The sequence below is a fragment of the Mauremys reevesii genome, linkage group 1 (assembly GCF_016161935.1).
Source record: "Mauremys reevesii isolate NIE-2019 linkage group 1, ASM1616193v1, whole genome shotgun sequence".
Classification (NCBI taxonomy): domain Eukaryota; kingdom Metazoa; phylum Chordata; order Testudines; family Geoemydidae; genus Mauremys; species Mauremys reevesii.
The window spans coordinates 335598575-335616723 of record NC_052623.1 but is presented as its reverse complement, the minus strand read 5'-3'; the positions used below and the strand labels follow the sequence as shown (position 1 = coordinate 335616723).

The following is an 18149-nucleotide window of genomic DNA, read 5'->3' as shown; positions in this document are numbered from 1 at the left end:
TTGGGCCTTTATGAGACAGCAATGCATGCTCACTTCTTTGAGAGTACAAATGGGGCCGATCCCTTTCCCACAAAATATCATCATCGACAAAATACAGGGTTAGAGTCTTTAAAAATACCGTAGCTGTACTACCAACATATATTTGATATTATTTCAGGGAAAGTACTTACCTTACTCTAGTGTAAAACCAGTGACAGCAAATAATGAAATACAACACAAATTAGAAAATGCCTTTCAATGCATGCAGCACTGTGACTAGTCATAAAAGCCTGATGAGGTTTAGAGGCAATATAGGACTTTTCATCTCTTTTGAAAATAAAAATTGAACAAATTATTTCCTGATTTTTAAAATCAACATTTATATTTTTATTTTCTATAAAAATTCATCATGCAATTTTTTTTAGAAACATAGTAAAAGACAGTCTTAAAAGCACAATCTGCACCCTACTAAATTTGGCATAAATCTTGTGAATACAAAGATAATGCCCTAATATTTTAATTGTTCCTTTTCTTTATTACAAATATTTTTAACAATCTTGAGTGAAATGTTTCAAAGCATTGCTTTCTGCTAAAGGTATGAAGCAAATGAAAATGTTTTTCCACATGAATATGTTTTGTTACGGCTAGAAGATATAATTTGTATTTGAATATTGCAAAAAAGCATAAAAATTCTTTGCAACAAATGCAACACAAAATCCTCAACAAATCATTTGTGCCAAAAGTGTAAGATTATCTCAACAATGAATAGCATGAAGTGATGGTTTATGGAGGGATTATTTCTGTGTTGATTATTGCAAAGTTAACCCCCCCACACACAAACATTTTGGGGCCATATCCTACATTTCTTGCACAACTAAAATTCCCAAGGATGTCACTGGGAGTTTTGGGTGCTTAAAGAATGAAGGATCAGACCCTTAGTTTGCAGTTTATTCCCCTTCTGTTCTGAATACATTTATCAGAGCTCACTATTTCTTTATAGGTTATTAAGGGCCCACCCTGTTTACAAAGAAATGGCTTTTCAAGAAGCACATGCAAAAAAGGTGTGTAGTTTTATTGTGCAGCAGACAGACTGTGAATTATATGTAGAGAAAAACTGAAGTGCAAATGCAATGCAGAGCTGGACGCAGGCCGTTTTTAGGGTAGAGGTACTTGGGCACAGAATAAGCATTCTTCTTTTAGGAGTGGAAGGCGGGGGATGGGAGGTAAGGGAGAATTACTTTTTTATCCTAAGAAGGGCCACATTCATTGATCATGTAAGAAATCTGCCCAAAACTTTCTTCAAAAGTACAGAGAACAAGTATGCTGTATTAACAAAAGAAAACTCGGTTTAAAGGGACAAGATGACTTGATAGCAATTTCATCCCCACTTTATAGGTCCACCACTATTAAAACAGTTTGACAAATGATTAGCTGGCAAGATCATGCCAATATATACTATATTCATAATAGCTTCTATATTCACTCTGAGCACTATTTGCAGCTGAATTACAGGACTAGGAATATTTTTGTTGTATTAATTGAATGATTCAAAGAAGTATTACAGATGGACCCTTGTTTCCAGCCTTCCTTATTGCACACATAGGTTTTGCATGTGCAAATTAACTGCCATTCTAAATACTGGCATATTTGTTTGTGCAATCTATCTTGCGAGAAGAAAAAAAAATTGCCTCCACAAAAGGAGAGGTGAGGCTTGTGGAAATGTAGCCCATGCAGTGTCTGCTGCTCACAGGCTAGTGGTATGTTTGTGTTATCAGAATCAGGAGTCAATCAGAATGAACAATATATAATAATCCTCTTTATAACTCAGCTATAAACTATGTTCTGGATGCTAAATTGGCATGGAGTCTCAGGAGAAAATTAATTTTAAATATTTGGAGAAATGAGAAGAGCCAAAGCATCAAAATAGAAATTATAAGGTCATGTAAGTATAAAAATATTAATAAATGTAACTCTAGAAACTGCTTTATTGCTAACTGATTAAGTGGCCACTAGAGGGCACTGTAGGAGGGAGTAGGGAACATTTGTAAATTGCTGGAAAGCAGAATCAGACCAGCACTCTTGCTTCCAATGAGTCCCTACTGACCACAACATCCCTGGAGGGTGCCACTACTCCCAGCCTGCTCTCTATGTCCCTCAGTCTTCTTGAAGGTGGGACTCTTCAGGGGACAGTGAGTGCCTACCAGCAGCAGATGCTGGGGGTGAGGAGAAGCTGGCATGGAACCTACAATCGTTCAGTGCATGTAGGCCAACTGGCAGTGATTAGAGGTGGGCTGGGAGAATCTGGCTGTCTGCATGCTTAGGGAGGAAAAGTAGTGAAAGCAAGGGTGGGTTAGAGAGAGGAGATATGGGGAGTTGTGGTAAGAAGGGGGCACCTCAGTACAGAATGCTGAGAAGTTTAGAGAAACAAGATGGGTGAGGTAATATCTTTTATTGGACCAACTTCTGTTGGCAAGAGAGACAAGCTGACCTGAACGACCTGAAGAAGAGCTTTGCATGGCTCGAAAGCTGGTCCAATAACAGACATTACCTCACCCACCTTGTCTCTGTAATATTCTGGGGCCAACACGGCTATGACTGCATTGCATACGACAAGAGAAGAAGTATGGTCATCCTCAGCAGCCTAAGGATTAAGATGCTTACTAAGATACTTTTATAGCTTTAAAACAGTTTGAATTTAATAACTTAAGATCCAGATACTCAGGTCTCACTGAGTCACATCCAGAGCAGAATATGGGGCAGGAGTCAGAGATTACTTAATCCTTCCTTTGTGCTCTCCTAGTCCTGTGGAAAGCTAAGTACTGTTTTTATTCCTGACATCAAGCTCTAACCAGGAGCGCCGCCAGCTTTTTTGCTGCCCTAGGCGGCGGAAGGTCCCGCCCCCGAAATGCCACCCCTGATAGAGGCGGCAGAAGGTCCCACCCCCAAAATGCTGTCCCCGACAGAGCGGCAGAAGGTCTGGCCACCGTGATCGCCTCCCCCAAAATGTTAGCGCCCTAGGTGACCGCCTAGGTTGCCTAATGGGTTGCACCGGCCCTGGCTCTAACTCACACTGGCTACAATGGCCCTTCTGTGGCTGTGGCCATTCTGCTGGCACAGGACTGCCGGAGTTCAAGGTGCTCTGGTCATGGTCTCAATTCCCCAACATGCCTCTTGTGCTGGACAAGGAATATGCTGCATATAGCTTGAATAGCCTGCTCTACACCAGCAAGAGAGTGCCCTATGCAAGAGGAATCCCCACCTGCTCCTGGCTGGCTTTCCAGTCCCTGTGTGCCATGGCAGAACAAAGGGGTTGGACTGGGAGATGAGGAGCTGGTCTTTAATTTGCAGCCCTCAACCCCCTGCCAGAGAAAAAGGAATACAAAGTATGATCATAGTATGGTTTAATATTATGGCTGGAATAGTAAGGTTTATAATCAGATGGTGTATATAGTGTTTATACCTTCTCCCCCTGGGATGTTCGAGATGTATGTGGGAGCTCCTCAATACACATTGACAACACGGATGACTAGATTTTTAAAATGAAAAATCAGGACATCTGTCTCCTGGGGGTAGAGCAAAAGAAGGCAGGGGAGGGGATGATTTTGGTGCAGGGCAGGGAGGTGTACACAGGATGGTGAGAGAGAAGAGTGTGTCCACTCCTTGATTTGTGCCTACTCCTTGATTTGTGCCTCAGCCATGCAATGCCTCTCCCTCTCCTTCACCACACTGTGCTTCTGGCTCTATGTGTTGAGGAGGGGTAGTTTGAGAACTTGAGCAGGAGGGGACTCGCTGGGAGGTCTCCTTGGGAGCAGGACAGGTTGTCAACATACGACAGGCCTGGCCAGGGCTAGTCCTTGAGGTGCACTCAGCTGGTCTGTGAACACTGTCACCAGCTCAGCTAACTGGTGTCTCTTTCAGGTGGCCAATCTGCAGGGGTTACAAAAATGGGGCGAAACTCAAATTTTATAAAACAGACAGGGACCATCAGAGAGGCCCTGAAAACAGGGATATTCCTGGTTTTCTGGGACATATGGTCACCCTACATATGAATCATTAGCTATTTGCTGACTAATACTCAGATAATACCCTCCCAGAAAACACTAGCAAGGGGACTGGGGTGAGGTGGAAAATTATGAGAAGATTGCCTCTTGACTTTTTCCTTGGATCAAACCATTGTGGAAGTAGGTTTTGTTCTCTTGCAGAGTGGGCAGCGATTCTGTGCCCATAATCCATGGATCAATACAGGACGCAACTCTACCATTCCCTGTGGTTTCCTGACAACTTTGCTCCAATGAATGCCCCTGGCATAGGGTATTTTTGTGTGCAGAATTTAGTTTGTAAAGCCAAATTATGAGATGACATAGATGGTGGTGTAAGTGACAAGTTGAGATGGAAAGGCAGGGCTGCAGCAGGACAAGCAGTCTATGGAGAAGTGGAAGAAGGTTTAGGGTAAAGCTGCTCCTCCATTACTTTTAATTAAAATATTTTATTTAACCCTTTCAGAAATAAAATAGAGCACAAAATCGCACCTGTTGGTTGGTACAGCTCTGCCTCTCTACCTCCTTGGCATCTGCTACCCCAATTAATGCTTGCTTACACTGATTTATTGATAAAGAACTTACACCACCATGTTCTGGGGCTGTGAATCTGACCCAGCATATCAACTTTCCTGTGCTTCCAGGACCCATTTTCTTCCTTATCCTCTCTCTTTTTCTCTCAGTTATTGAAAATCCCAAGGAAACTCAGATATTACAAACAGTATATGTCTAGAGAATCAAGGAGAATTAAGAATTAAAGATAAACTGTATTCATAATACAATTGTGATGCTTAATGCGTGGATGTAAGACCATCCAGCATTAATAGTAATAATGGTAATAATTAACATTTATATAGAGCTTTTCATCTGTACTTCTCAAAGCACTTTACAAAAGTGGTTATGTATCATTATCCTGATTTTGAAAATGGGGGAACTGAGGTGCAGAGAGGTAAAGTGACCAGCCCAAGATGACACAATGAGGTACCAGCAGAGCTAGGAAGACAACCCAGTCTCCCAGCACCTATTCCAATATTCTGTATCCACTGCATGCTATTTCCCACCCTTGGCGAGCTAACCAAGAGTTGGGATTTTGAGTGCTCTGAGTTTGTGCTATAGCTGAATGTTATTTAAAAGAAATTGTTTTAATGTAATATAGAGAATATTCAGATTAACTACAGTTCTAACCAGTGCAGGTACAGGGAGATACAAAGAGGTCAGAACTAATTAACTACTAATTAGTACCTGCCATATGTGCCATTGTGTAGCATTTTTTAAATCCTGAGAGCAGCATATCTTACAGTATTGTGATTAGCAGGGTTTTTAATTCTACATCTGGCCTTTTACTAACATACTGCTATAGCTCTGTATGTACCAATATCTGCTGTGGAAGTAAACAGTTTATTTGTAATGGTCTGTCTACCTTGAGAGATCGTGACCTAAATTCTGACAGGCATATAGGCGCTCACCTGAAAACTTATATCCAATATCCACCCTATATCCAACCTATATCCAAAGGTTGTTCTCTCTATTCTGGCTTTGCCCAAAACTTGGAGAGAGCCCTCAAAAAGTCCTCAACAGGAGCAACGGGGAAGAGGAGGGAGCATGGTCTGCATAATTCATCTTCTGGCCAAAGCAGATAAACTATTCCTCCAGTATATTTTCTACTGTTTTCTCCAGTCTAGTTTTAAAGTATCTCAAGTGATGGGGCTTCCACTACTTTTCTTGGGTGACTCTCCTACAGCATGATAGGTCACATTGTCAGAGAGGTTCTCCTGGTATTCAGCCTAAATTTTCTTCTTCCAAATTCTCTCATTTTTACTAATTATACTCAATTTCAGTATAATCAATGTTTAGATTGCTTAATTTTTTTTTCAACTGCTTTTCTCCTTTTTTTCAACTTAAAAAAATACATTAAAGCAGAGAGAAGTGGGAATGTTGCATAAGCATCTGTACTTTTCCTCAGCTCAAACACTGCCCTAAATAATTAGCATTGGGTGTTTACATCCTTAGTCACTGGGAGATGCCAAGAACCATGTCCATCCCTCTGTTCCTTCAAACGTAAGGGTAATGTTATGAAGGCAGAGCCCAGCAAGGTATGTAAAAGCAGTGGAGCGGATACAGCTACTTAGTGTTGGGATCAGAATGGCTTTTGTTCGGGGTTGATATGAATGCCATGCAAGCTGGTGCGCCTCCGTGGAAAGCAGAACAGGGCTAACTAGAGATCAAGTAATCCAATTTGCTACTGTTACAAAACAATACTTGTGGTGCCTCTACTAGTTTGAATTTAAAGACAGAAACCTCATTTTTATAATTACTAAATCTGGATGTTATCCAAATCTAGTTTCTATGCTGATTTTTTTAAGTTTTTCAGTATAAATGAACATTTGAACCTATCTATCGGGAAGACACGCTTCTCTCTGCCAACCACTGTCAGCGATGAGTCCCAGCCCTTCAAGGCACTAGCATTTCAGCTCTACTGGAACTAAATTGTTAAAGAAAAAGCAGATAATCTCTCTGTGATGTAATACAGTAAAAATGGGTTAATATTGAGAGTGAGACCCATTTTATTAATGGGCAAATCAATATGGTGAAGACACTTTACTTGGTAAAATCTTGACGGGGGATGAATATAGAGCTCGGATCATAGGAACCTGATATAGTGAACCCTGTTTCTGAACAGTATCCTTCTTACTAAAAAAAGGAAATGAATACGGCATTAGTTGCTAATGCAATTTTTCGGAGCCTGATTCAACAACATTACTCTGTACAAAGAGCAATACAATAGACTATTTTGTATCTTTGAAAGGATGTAAATCAACTTTATATGGCAGCATAGTTGCTGAACACACACATCCTTTCAGATATCACATCATAAAATGTTTCAAAGACCTTGATGATTTATATGAATACACCAATATTTAAAGATGCTAAAGTCCATGCTTTCCCTTCTGCATTTCTCCATGATACACAATATGTTCCCCTGGTCTGTACCTTTATTTCCTGGTTGCCTTAAATGCTGACCTTTGCAGTCAGTGGAGAACATAAGCAAAGAATGATTTTCGGAGAACATTTCTTACTGAGTTTAACATTCATGCCATGCTGAAGGAATGTCAATGCTTTTTGAGATGGAGATGTTATGAGGTGAATCTGATACTCACAGGACGACTTCTACATGGTCCAAAGCCCACTGATCATGACCTGTTCCATTGTGACGGGGCTGCCACCAGCGCAGTAAGACTCCTTTCATTCGTGCCTCCCTATGGTTGCAAACAGAAGTACCAGCTAGACCTCCAAACTAAGAAGGACCCTTTCCAGCCTGCCTGTCCACCCCCAAAAATACTAAAAGCAAAACCAAAATATTATCCATGTGCTCCTAAACCACAATATACAGCATTCATAAAGAGTTAAGGGGAAACAATATAAATACTGTTAGCTTAAACTGAATTGATCCAGGAGACAAAAACAAGGTTTTGATGGTTTATTCTTTTATATTTTAAATTTAAAGTAAAGATTTTGCACTTATTTTAATTATACCAAAGGACTGCAGGCTACGCTTTTAATTATAACTATAATTATCATCCTTTTCCTCCACATTCTCTTGTCTCCTGTCTTTTCCTGCACAGATTCCTTTCTGCAGGAAATTTATAGTATGCATTTAGAAGTAATGTAGTGTGATTGGGTACTTACAGTGGAACATTGTAAGACACTCTTTGGGCTTGTATAAAGTCCTTTGGCTGATGCTGTGCTATTACTTGCCATGTAATTCCATTATTTACACTGTACTGGAGTAGAACTGCCTTGTCCACTGTATTCGGATCACTCAGGTTGGTATTGCAACTCTCTGTTTGTGAAATGCTTCCAATTTGTAAAACAAACATTATTTTGCTGTAAAATAGAGGGAACAATGATTTTTAATGTATGCAATGTATTAAAGTAGGAGTGAAAACATTGCCAACTTGTAATTATCCTTTTTTAAAAATACAGAACTTCAAGAATAATTACTATTAGCAAACAAATAAACTGCTGTAATATCCATAAAACACAGCCCCTTTTCTCAGTAATAATATGCTTTGTTAACAGTTCTCTGTTTAAGTATAATTTTAACATGCATCTGTGTAACTGGAGGCAATCAATCCATGATTACAATGCAACTGCTCAAAAATGAGGTTTATCAACAGGGCCAAAAAGTCAAATAGGAACATGTACAAAAAATAAAAAGGGAAAAAACAAAGGACAAACAACAATAAGTGCCTTCTAAATCCTTGTTTAGGTACCGAAATAAGAAGTTAAAAGCTTAACTTTATGGATAATATTTTGGCAAATTTGTGGAAAGGTTCTAATCCTAATTTTGCCTTTTACAATTGGCCTCAGTGATAAACACAGTGTCCTGTAAGCATTCCTTCTATTAAGTACCAAACTTGACAGATTTCATTTTGCACTCTATAGCCAGAGAAACAGCAGAGATGAAAAAGGTGTTCTTGTTAGCTGGTAGGTGAATGTAATTGTAGTTTACCAGTAATACTGGAATTGGGTCTGTCATTACTGTTAGCATCCTCACTCACTAACAGTCCAAACAGTCCAGTGTTCAGTCTCTGCCAATGGCCTCATTTTCAGTGCTGGCTGCGCATACAGTGCTCTCTTGGGTGTGCTAAAACCATCTGACCTTTCCAGCCAACAGTCACTTCCTATTCCCTGACAAACTCCCAGCTGACAGTTGCTAAACATTTTGTTGCCCTTAACTTTTTGCTGCTGAAAGGTGTATGCCAACCTGGTAGAGCCATCCTTCTTCATCGTTATCATTGGAACCCTACATGCCATTTCATTTTTATAAATAGTTACTTCTGTCATGAGCAGTTAAGGTTGTTTTTCAAATTAATAGTAAAGTGTTGTTACCTTGCTCGGGTGAGATCCAGAGGTTTAGTAATAGCTTGCCTTATCTGACATCCGTTAAAGTACAGTGAATCTCCATGGGCATATGGTGCCAGCTGTCCACATCCATTCCCTATAACTCCACCCTGAATAGTTTCCCAGTTTATTTCAGTGACTCTTTCAGATTCAAAGTTATCTTTAATGTAACTGGGAAGCTCATGGCTGAAAACAGAGCAGTCATCACCTAAAAAGGACAAGGCGAAGTTATAATACAGACAAGTATCGAAACATTGAGAAGAAATGACTGAATTCAATTGCAGATTCAACTTGGTGTAGTTACTGCCACAGGCAGGGCCCTGTGTATAATATGATTGCACAGTGGCATACATTGCTTCCTAATTGCAGATTATGCTCAAACTGTTGTATAACTGTGCATGAGAATCTAAGCTTTCATTTAAAAAAAATAAGGGCATGATTCTCTTCTCATTTACAGCAGTGTAACTACATTGACTCCAGTAGGATTTGCACAGTAACAGGGAGAGGAAAATCAGGACCGAAGTCTCTAGTCTTCCTGTTTGCAATGAAAACCTTCAAAATGTGAACCTAATGTAAACCAATGCAGAGATGTCTGCCTAAGTCTGCAGGAGGCCTGAAACAATTGCTTTAATGGAAATGTCTCTAAGATAGCCAGGACTCAGTGTTATGGGGCTCAATCCTGCAAGGTGGTAGCAGTCTGGCCCTGATCCAACAAAGCACTTAAGCAGTTTAATGGGACTACTCATGGACTTATAAGCACACGCTTAATTGGGTCGATGGCTCAGGACCCAAGCACTGTACTTGCAGGACTGAGCTCTTACAGGTCAAAATAAAAAACTTGAATACAAACTGGAAGGCTGCGTACTCTGTGAAACGAAAACAGGTGTAACATGGTCTCTGTGTGGAGTAGCAGAGTAAGCAGCCAGCCACATTCTGCGCTTGGTGAGGTCTGAGTGGCCTTTAAGTGTAGCTCCACGTAGAATAAGTTACAGTAATTCAATCTGGAGGTAAAAGAGGGCAGGAATAGCTCTATTCAAAGGTGAAAAGTCTTTCTGTTTATGAATTTGTATCTTGTCACTTGTTACTGAGGCACTCCAGTGCTGAGTTAGTAGGTTTGGCTGTGTCTCTACTTTATTTGTTTCATTTTGAGCCAGATTAACATATATACATACATACATATATATACATATAAAGGAATATAAGAAATAAAACCTTGGTATCTTTCATCACAAATGCAAATGGCTCCAGTAGTGCAATATCCATGACCACTGCAGAGTTTAGGGCACGCTTCTCCAATGTACACATGATCTATTGCCCAGCTTTGCCTCTCTGTTTCCTCCCCTTTTTGAATCCACCTGAACTGAGTCGCACTACAAATACCAAACAACACAATATCATATTATGTTGCAGACAGCACTTAAACATTTCTGTACAGAAACATTCAATCATATGGACACACGCTGAAAGAGAAAAAATGCCTGGTAAGAACGCTAGATTTGCATTTTGGGGTGAGGCACAGGGGAGACTGAAGTGACTTGCTCAATGTCGCACACTGAGTCAGCGGAAGAGCTCAGAGAATAGTACCCAGAAGTCCAGGCTCCCAGTTCCCAGCTTTCACCAGAGGGCCAGACCGCGCTAAAGAACACCAGCACACTTTGTTCCATTTAAATGGAATTTTATATTGATGGGCCTCATCGTGCAAACATTTGCTACTCATTCTAGGGCCCACTTCTGTAAGTAGTCCCACTGCCTTCAGTTAAGCAGCTTTAGGATTAAATAGATAGCAGACTTTGGCTAGTCTGCACTATGAGATGGGGCTGTGATTCCCCTGCTTGTGCTAGCTCACATCAAGTTGCACGGTAGCACAGGTATCGACAGCAGAGGTATGGCTTAGCTGTGCTGAGCACCGGTTTCAATGAGGTCTGAACTCTGCCATGCCTCCGCTGCTGCTACCCTTTCTATTGCTATTTATACTTGCGCTAGCTTGATGAGACCCAGTGCAAATATGTCTACACAACCAGGGGAGTCACGCCCCTAGCTTGTGCCGTAGACAGAGCCTCCGGCTAAGAGTTTCAAAAATAGAAGTTACGCTCCTAAATGCACACTGAGACCCTTCTGTGATTTTCAAAAGCTTTGGGAGCCCAACAGCTCCTAGGAAGATAAATTGGAGCTGTTGAGTGCTCAGCACTTTCCAAAATCAGTTTCCAGGATATGGGTTTGGAAGCCTAATTTCAGATTTCTGTTTTTGAAAATACTGCCCAGGGTCTAAAGCAGCCGTTCTCAAACGGTGGGTCCAGGCTCCCTTTGAATGGGGTTGCCAGGGCTGAGGCCTGAGCCCTACTGCCCAGGGCCAAAACCCGAGGGCTGAAGCCCTGGGAGGTGGGGCTCAGGTTGCAGGCCCCCTGCCTGGGGCTGAAACCCTTGAGCCACCCAGAGTGGTGGGGCTCGGGCTTTGGCCCCCCAACCCAGGGTGGCGGGGCTTGGGCAGGCTCAGGCTTCAGTCCCCCCTCCTGGGGTCGGGAAGCAATGTTTGTTGTCAAAAGCAGGTCATGGGGCAATGAAGTTTGAGAACCTCTGGTCTAAAGGTTTACATTGGTCTACAATTATAAATCCCAACCCGGAAACCAGTTACTGCCAATATTAGTGCTTGCTAACATTACCACCCTGATTGGCTTCAATGGACTACTCAAAGTAATAAGTATTTGCAGGATGAGGCCCTATGATTGTGTCACAATGGCAATCTTTAGCCTGAATGTCATGACTATTTAATCCTTTTCAGTAGCAGTTTTTATCAAAGAAAAGCAATTCCAAGGTTGTCCATTATGTATCATTTCCAAATCCAGACAAAAAAGAGACACTTTAAATTCACCAGTCGTTCCATACTAACAGTGCCAACTAGACAGATGAAGTTTGATATCTCCAAAGTGAGCTGACCTTTTGGTAACCTACCTGGAGGAGACATGATCAGGCAGCTGGATAGTTATTCTTTTCCATGCGGAGCTGTTGACAGAGTTATAGATGGTAGCTTCATGGAATTGAAATGGGGAGCAGCCAATGCTATTAGATGAGGAAGGAAGACATTGCGTCTGGACAAGCTGCCATGAATCTGTCCTGTAGGAAGCAAAGAAAATATGTTGTTAGAACAACTGAAAATCATAATGAAAGGGAAGTTAGAAACCTACTAGAGGTCATGGCAATATTTCTTTTTAAAAAACCACAAATGGTCTTCAGCAATAATTTCCATGCACCTGTAATCACAAATAGAGTGTGAAAGTCTACAAACTTTGTGTAGCCATGGTAACCTTCCACAGGATGGAAATGCTGTGATACATCTGTGCAGGTAAGGGGATTTGGGAAGCAGAGACCAGGAGCCCCTATGACCTGGTATGACTGGGAATTCTTTTCCTTAGTCCTTTCCTTTAGAGGTCAGAGAAGAGCCCTTTTATACTGGCTTTGCTCCATGGTCTTGTTTTCACGCAAAAGGCATCTAAGCTCAAAATACAGCCCCACTTTTTGAAGTAATTCATATATCCTATTATATACTACATTGCAGGAGACAATAATGGCACCAGTTAAGCCACAAATTAGCATCACATGACTTCTAGTACAGCATAGCTTTAGCCCAAAGTTTATAGTCCTTTATCAAAGAGCACAACATACTGAAACAAGAGATACTTTGAAGACATTTGTGTGTGTGTGTGTGTGTGTGTGTGTGTGTATGTGTGAGTGTGTGTGTGTGTGTGTGTGTGTGTGTATACCAGCAATATGCTCATTAGATATAACTCCAGGTACAGTGTCATTGATCTTGCAATGTCCTGGGGTAAATTATCGAGAGAGCTTACCTGGCATCCTTAGTGTATTCCAGCATTACAGAGTGCAGGTCACCACAAGAAGTTGCCTCACAGCCAACCACAATCTGAAACACAAATAAAATGTGTCAGGTACTGGTAGATCAGGGAGATCAAAAGGACATTTAATGTAATACATAATGAATTGTCAGTTGTCCTTTCTTTCTAAAGATACAGAATTAAAAGACTGCAAACTTAGATCTAAAAACCCCCACACCACAACAAAAACACACTTTAACCAAAGTGCGCACCACTTCAAACATTGCTGCCTTTGTGGATCTTTGCATAAGACTGGAAATATTAATAATGACATCTGGGCCTTTTTATACCATGTAACCTGAGACTAGTGTCCACCTTTTGTATTCTAATGTGCAATAATAGAAAGGGAAGTGCCATTCTAGGTGCTAGAGCTTAGAATGCATTTGGAACTGGGGGCAAAGATTTTCAACAACAGATGCCTAACATTAGGCTCCTAAATCATGTAGACACTTACATGAATAGTTAGATTTTCAAAGTTCTGGGCACCCTGCAGCTCTCATGAAAGTTAATGTAAACCGCTGGATGCTCAGAACAATTTTATAAAGTCAGGTCACTTATTTAAGTGCCTAAATATGGATTTAAGAACTCAACTTTATGTAACTGTTTATGAAAATCTTGGTCTGCACAGTTTGGGGTGTACTCAGGTTCATCAGGTTAAATCATTTTAAAAGGCTCTGTAAACAGAAATATGCTGTATGTCTGAGGAAATAAACAGATAACTCATCTTGACATTATGTGATGCTCAAGTTCAGAGACTTCAATACACTTGACATATTACTGAATGGCTAACAAACAGAAATATCTGAATTTGAGCAGCTTCAAAACCTGTGCCCTCACTTCAGCTATACAGGAGAACTGAATCCTTACTTTAGAAATGTTTCAGAGTAGCAGCCGTGTTAGTCTGTATCCGCAAAAAGAACAGAAGTACTTGTGGCACCTCAGAGACTAACAAATTTATTTGAGAATAAGCTGTAGCCCACGAAAGCTTATGCTCAAATAAATTTATTAGTCTCTAAGGTGCCACAAGTACTTCTGTTCCTTTTAGTCTAGAAATAAAATCTGTAGCAGTACGGAGGGGACAGAAAATATAGGAAAGTCAGGAGCAAAATTTAGCCAAGGGAAGCAAACTTAATAATATGAACGTACCATTTCCTCTGGATCAACACAGATCACACCCACTAAAATCTAAGTAAAAGATGGCTGATTGAGTAAGCTGACCACCTGGGAAGCTGATATACAAGGCTTTTCTACACCCTTTGTATACAATAGTAACAGTAGGTGAAATTCATCACTGGGGTAACTTCAAAGGTGGTGGATTATGTGTGTGGGTCAAATGCTGTGAGGGCATGGATTACAGACATTTAATCTAAGGTCAGGTCTACACTACGGCTTATGTTGAGCTAAATTACGTAGCTCAGGGGCATGAAAAAGCCTCACCCTCACCCGAGCGATACAAGTTTTGTGCTATCCACACCGGCGCTATGTCGGTGGGAGATGCTCTCCTGCCAACATAGCCTCCGCTTCTTGCCGAGGTGGAGTAATAATGTCGACAGGAGCGTGCTCTCTCATCGGCATAGTGCGTTCTTCACCAGATGTGCTACAGTGGTGCAGCTGCATCTGTGCAGTTGTGCCGATATAGCGCTGTAGTGTAGACTTGCCCTAAAACTGGCAATGGCTGTGTGAAAAGATGAAGGTGTTAATTTGTGGCAGAAAGGGAAAACAGGGTGTTTCACTTAAAAACAACAACAAAAGACCAAGAAGCAAATATAACTAGGAAGACACATATGCCTATCAGCCTGTCTCTTTGCTCATATGTTACATCCTGTCTTTGTTTTTTAAGCTTGTGTGCTCTTTGGGTCAGGGTCTTCCCTTTTGTTTGGAAAATGCCTAACAGATTTTGAGCACTACTGCAATACAAATAAATAATAGCAATAATAATTTAATAGCTACATTATATTGATTATAAAATGTGTTGGTCTCATTCAAAAGTCCAGCTAAAAATCAAGAGTAACATCAAGTGGTGCTTTGTTGATTATCTAGACTATTTTTGCATGATAGATGACCAAGTAACAAAAAGGGTTATTACTTTTAGCACCTTCAGATTTTCAATATATCCCATTAGTTATTTTTCTGCCCAACTCTGACTCTGTATCTCCTTTTCTGCCTGTTCCTTGGTAGGAATTGTTTTTTTTCTTCTCAATGCTCATTTTGATAGGTAATGGCAGGCACATACCCCAGATCTCCATCTTACTGGACTTACTCATCTTGCCTTAATGTTCCATTTCAGTCAGTCTTTGTCTCCCTGTCCCCACCATGCAGCAGCTGCTATTATAATGACATCTCACTTAGATATGAGAATAAGAATAGTTGTTCTGCATAAGACCCAGTTGCCACTCACTTCAATAGAGAACAATCAGGCAACCAATACCTCTAGCAACCCCTAGTACAGGGACAGTCATTCCATCCTGGTTTGAACATTTATGCAGAGACAAGGTGGGTGAGGTAATATCTTTTTTGTTGGACCAACTTCTCTTGGTAAGTGAGACAAGCTTTTGAGCTTACACAGAGGTCTTCTTCAGGTCTGCATAAGCTCTAAAGCTTGTCTCTCTCACCAACAGAAGTTGGTCCAACAGAAGATGTTACCTCACTCATCTTGTCTCTCTAATACCCTGGACCCAACATGGCTACCACACTGCATATATTTATGCAGTCATTCTGAACCCATGTTATTGTTTCTATTACTGTATTTCCCTGCATTCCAACAAACAAGTTATCATTAAATATTTAACAGACTACTGAATTTTATATTCTACTTGAAACTGTAATAAATTCCACAGACAAATTAGGTGACTTTTTATTGTATGTTTTACTTTGGATAAAGAGAAGGGTTTCCTTACTTTAAATTGCATCATGTATCCTGGCTGTATAATGAGCTCCCTGGAGGACAGGATATTGTGTGTGTTGTCCTTTTTTTTATTTGGCCAGTAGAGGTGAAATGAGGGGTTGCCACAGAATCCAGCAGTCCTGACTGCATTAGGGTAAAAACTCCAGTTTTCTTCATGGGAAGTGCCTTCTATTAACATGAGTTACATACAATTACTGGAATGTCTCAAAAAACATGTAGACTTAGTATTGAATCCACAGAGACATTATGTACAACATTTTAAAGATATATGCTAAACGAGTAACCAAGAGTCTTAGTTAAAGTGTCAGCCCTAGTCAGATAGCTTAAATTGGTTTCAATACTAGTATATTAAAAATATGGCATAGTGGAAATTTCCAAATCCAGGCAGTTAGATGAAATAAACGGAACTGTCCTATAAATGTATGGATTTAAAAAAAATCATAGTAAAATAAAAAAAATCCTTAAAACTAGCATAATCAATAAAATATCAACCTTGTAATTGTTAATAAAAAAGATAACAATGTACAGTTGAAAAATAAATTAAAATGTGCATTTGAAAGACCTTCAGTTAACAATTATTTAGTTCAATAAAAAGGCTGACACAGGCTTCTTAAATCAGATAATAGAATGCTTACTACATCCTCCCTTACCATCATCGAATGTATCTACTAGTTGACTGGGATTGATCTCAGCACCTCCAACTAGTATGTCATCTAGTGCCCACTGAGCACGGTCAGAGCCTGAAACCACAATTCCATTGCTAATCACAAAAGGCTGCCACCAGCGCAGGCGAGTTGTATTGGTCAGAGCGTGTTCCGGTAGAAGTATGTAGTCATGTCTGACCGAGATGTATTTCTGATAATCCATCTCATGAAGCAAAATCCAAGATATGCCTATAATGAAAGGATTCAGGATTAGTAATGCAACATAAGGTGGAAACTGTCTAAAGATTAATGGAAGGTAATATACAGTCATAAGATAATATCTACGATCTTTTGATAGGAAAACATTAACTCCTAATACTATTGCTACTCATGTGATTAGTCAAACTGAAGTCAATGGGCTTATTTATGTGAGTATAAGTACCAGGACTGGGTCTAGTTTCTTTTGAAACAAAGACTATTTTATATGAGGGGCAAACACACAAGGTATAACTTTAATAACTGTAGATTACAGCTCTGAATAATTAACCCTAAAATATTTAAGTTAGATCTAATTCTGCACATTTCTCAAACATGATGGTGTTTGACTATACACAAAAACTTTGTTCAGATGCAACTAAAATGTTGACTTGCCTCCATCAATTGAATAATCTAACAGAACTCCCTCCTTCCTGCATGTTGGTCTGTGGCATGTTGTCATGTTGTTTTCACTTCCAATTCTTCCCCAGTACTGTAGAAATCTGAAGGAAAAAATGTTGGTAGTTACTCACAGAATATCATGTATCCTAACGATATGGAAGATTTGTTTCCAAACATAGTTCAATAGATTAGTTTTCTGCCAATAAATAGATTGAAAATGCATAATATACTAAAATGTTTTATTAAAGAAAAGTGATGTTTACTTAGTGCAAATTTTTCAAAAATAAGCGTCTGAATAAATCCTGCAAAATATGCATCTGTAGATGCAAACAGGCAATTGTGTGCACAAAAATATTAATTTGTGTGTGCAATTAAGCAGGGAAACCAGGGAACTGAATGAAAATAAGAAGTGATTTCAGTAAAACGCAAGGAAGGGAAGGGAAGAGCTATATACAAAAATACAAATATTCAGCAGAAGGAGTGAGACCTTATTTAAAGTGAAAGACTGAGGTGGGCAGATGAAACTAACATGCATCGTCTCCTATATCTTATGGGCCATATTTTAGTTTCCATAAATTGACAGAGCTTCCCCTACTTTAATGGAGATATGCTGCTTTACACCAGCTAAAGTTCTGGACTACATGTGTACACAAGCTGCACATCTAATATATCTAGCTTGTGTATGTTAAACAAATAAGGTAAAAACCTTTTTAGCTAGTGAACAAGAGGTTATATTTCATAGCTGTCTTGCCACCGGACAACTCAATGTTATCACAATAAATAAACAGGTACTGGTGTTGCAGAGGCTGCAGCCCGGGCTTAGGCAGAGGCAGCTGGTCCGAACCCCTTGCCAATGATGAGTGGCCATTATAGACTTCAGTCTGCTCCAGTGAGCGGGGGCTAGATGAGGACTGGCAGTAGCCACCGAGGCAAGGTGGATTTAGAGAGTTGGGGGTTCCCCTGTAAGGGGAGACCCAGGGTGTGGGGGTACTGCTGGGGCAGAACCCCGAGGAAAAGAGTAATGGAGTCTGGGAGGGACATGGGGCCTAAGACAGGTGAGACACTGGTCAGAAGAAAGCGCTCTGGAGCTGAAAAAGAGCTAATTCCCAAGATGACCTGCAGGAGGCGCTGTGCC

The 18149-nt window shown here is 40.3% G+C and overlaps 1 protein-coding gene across 2 annotated transcripts in view; it reads right to left on the bottom strand.

Annotated features, from left to right (window-relative positions):
- Positions 1–18149, bottom strand: part of RELN (reelin) — a 444047-nt gene that overhangs the window by 8288 nt on the left and 417610 nt on the right. The window contains exons 55-64 of one of the 2 annotated variants that reach the window (XM_039517535.1): positions 17009–17115; positions 16364–16606; positions 15706–15881; positions 12764–12837; positions 11871–12032; positions 10134–10291; positions 8910–9129; positions 7704–7901; positions 7175–7273; positions 171–176 (exon numbers count right to left, since the gene is read on the bottom strand). In XM_039517535.1, coding sequence (XP_039373469.1) covers positions 171–176; positions 7175–7273; positions 7704–7901; positions 8910–9129; positions 10134–10291; positions 11871–12032; positions 12764–12837; positions 15706–15881; positions 16364–16606; positions 17009–17115 — 1443 coding nt within the window. The remainder of the gene's footprint in view (positions 1–170; positions 177–7174; positions 7274–7703; positions 7902–8909; positions 9130–10133; positions 10292–11870; positions 12033–12763; positions 12838–15705; positions 15882–16363; positions 16607–17008; positions 17116–18149) is intronic. The other variant, XM_039517540.1, reaches the window with a different exon arrangement.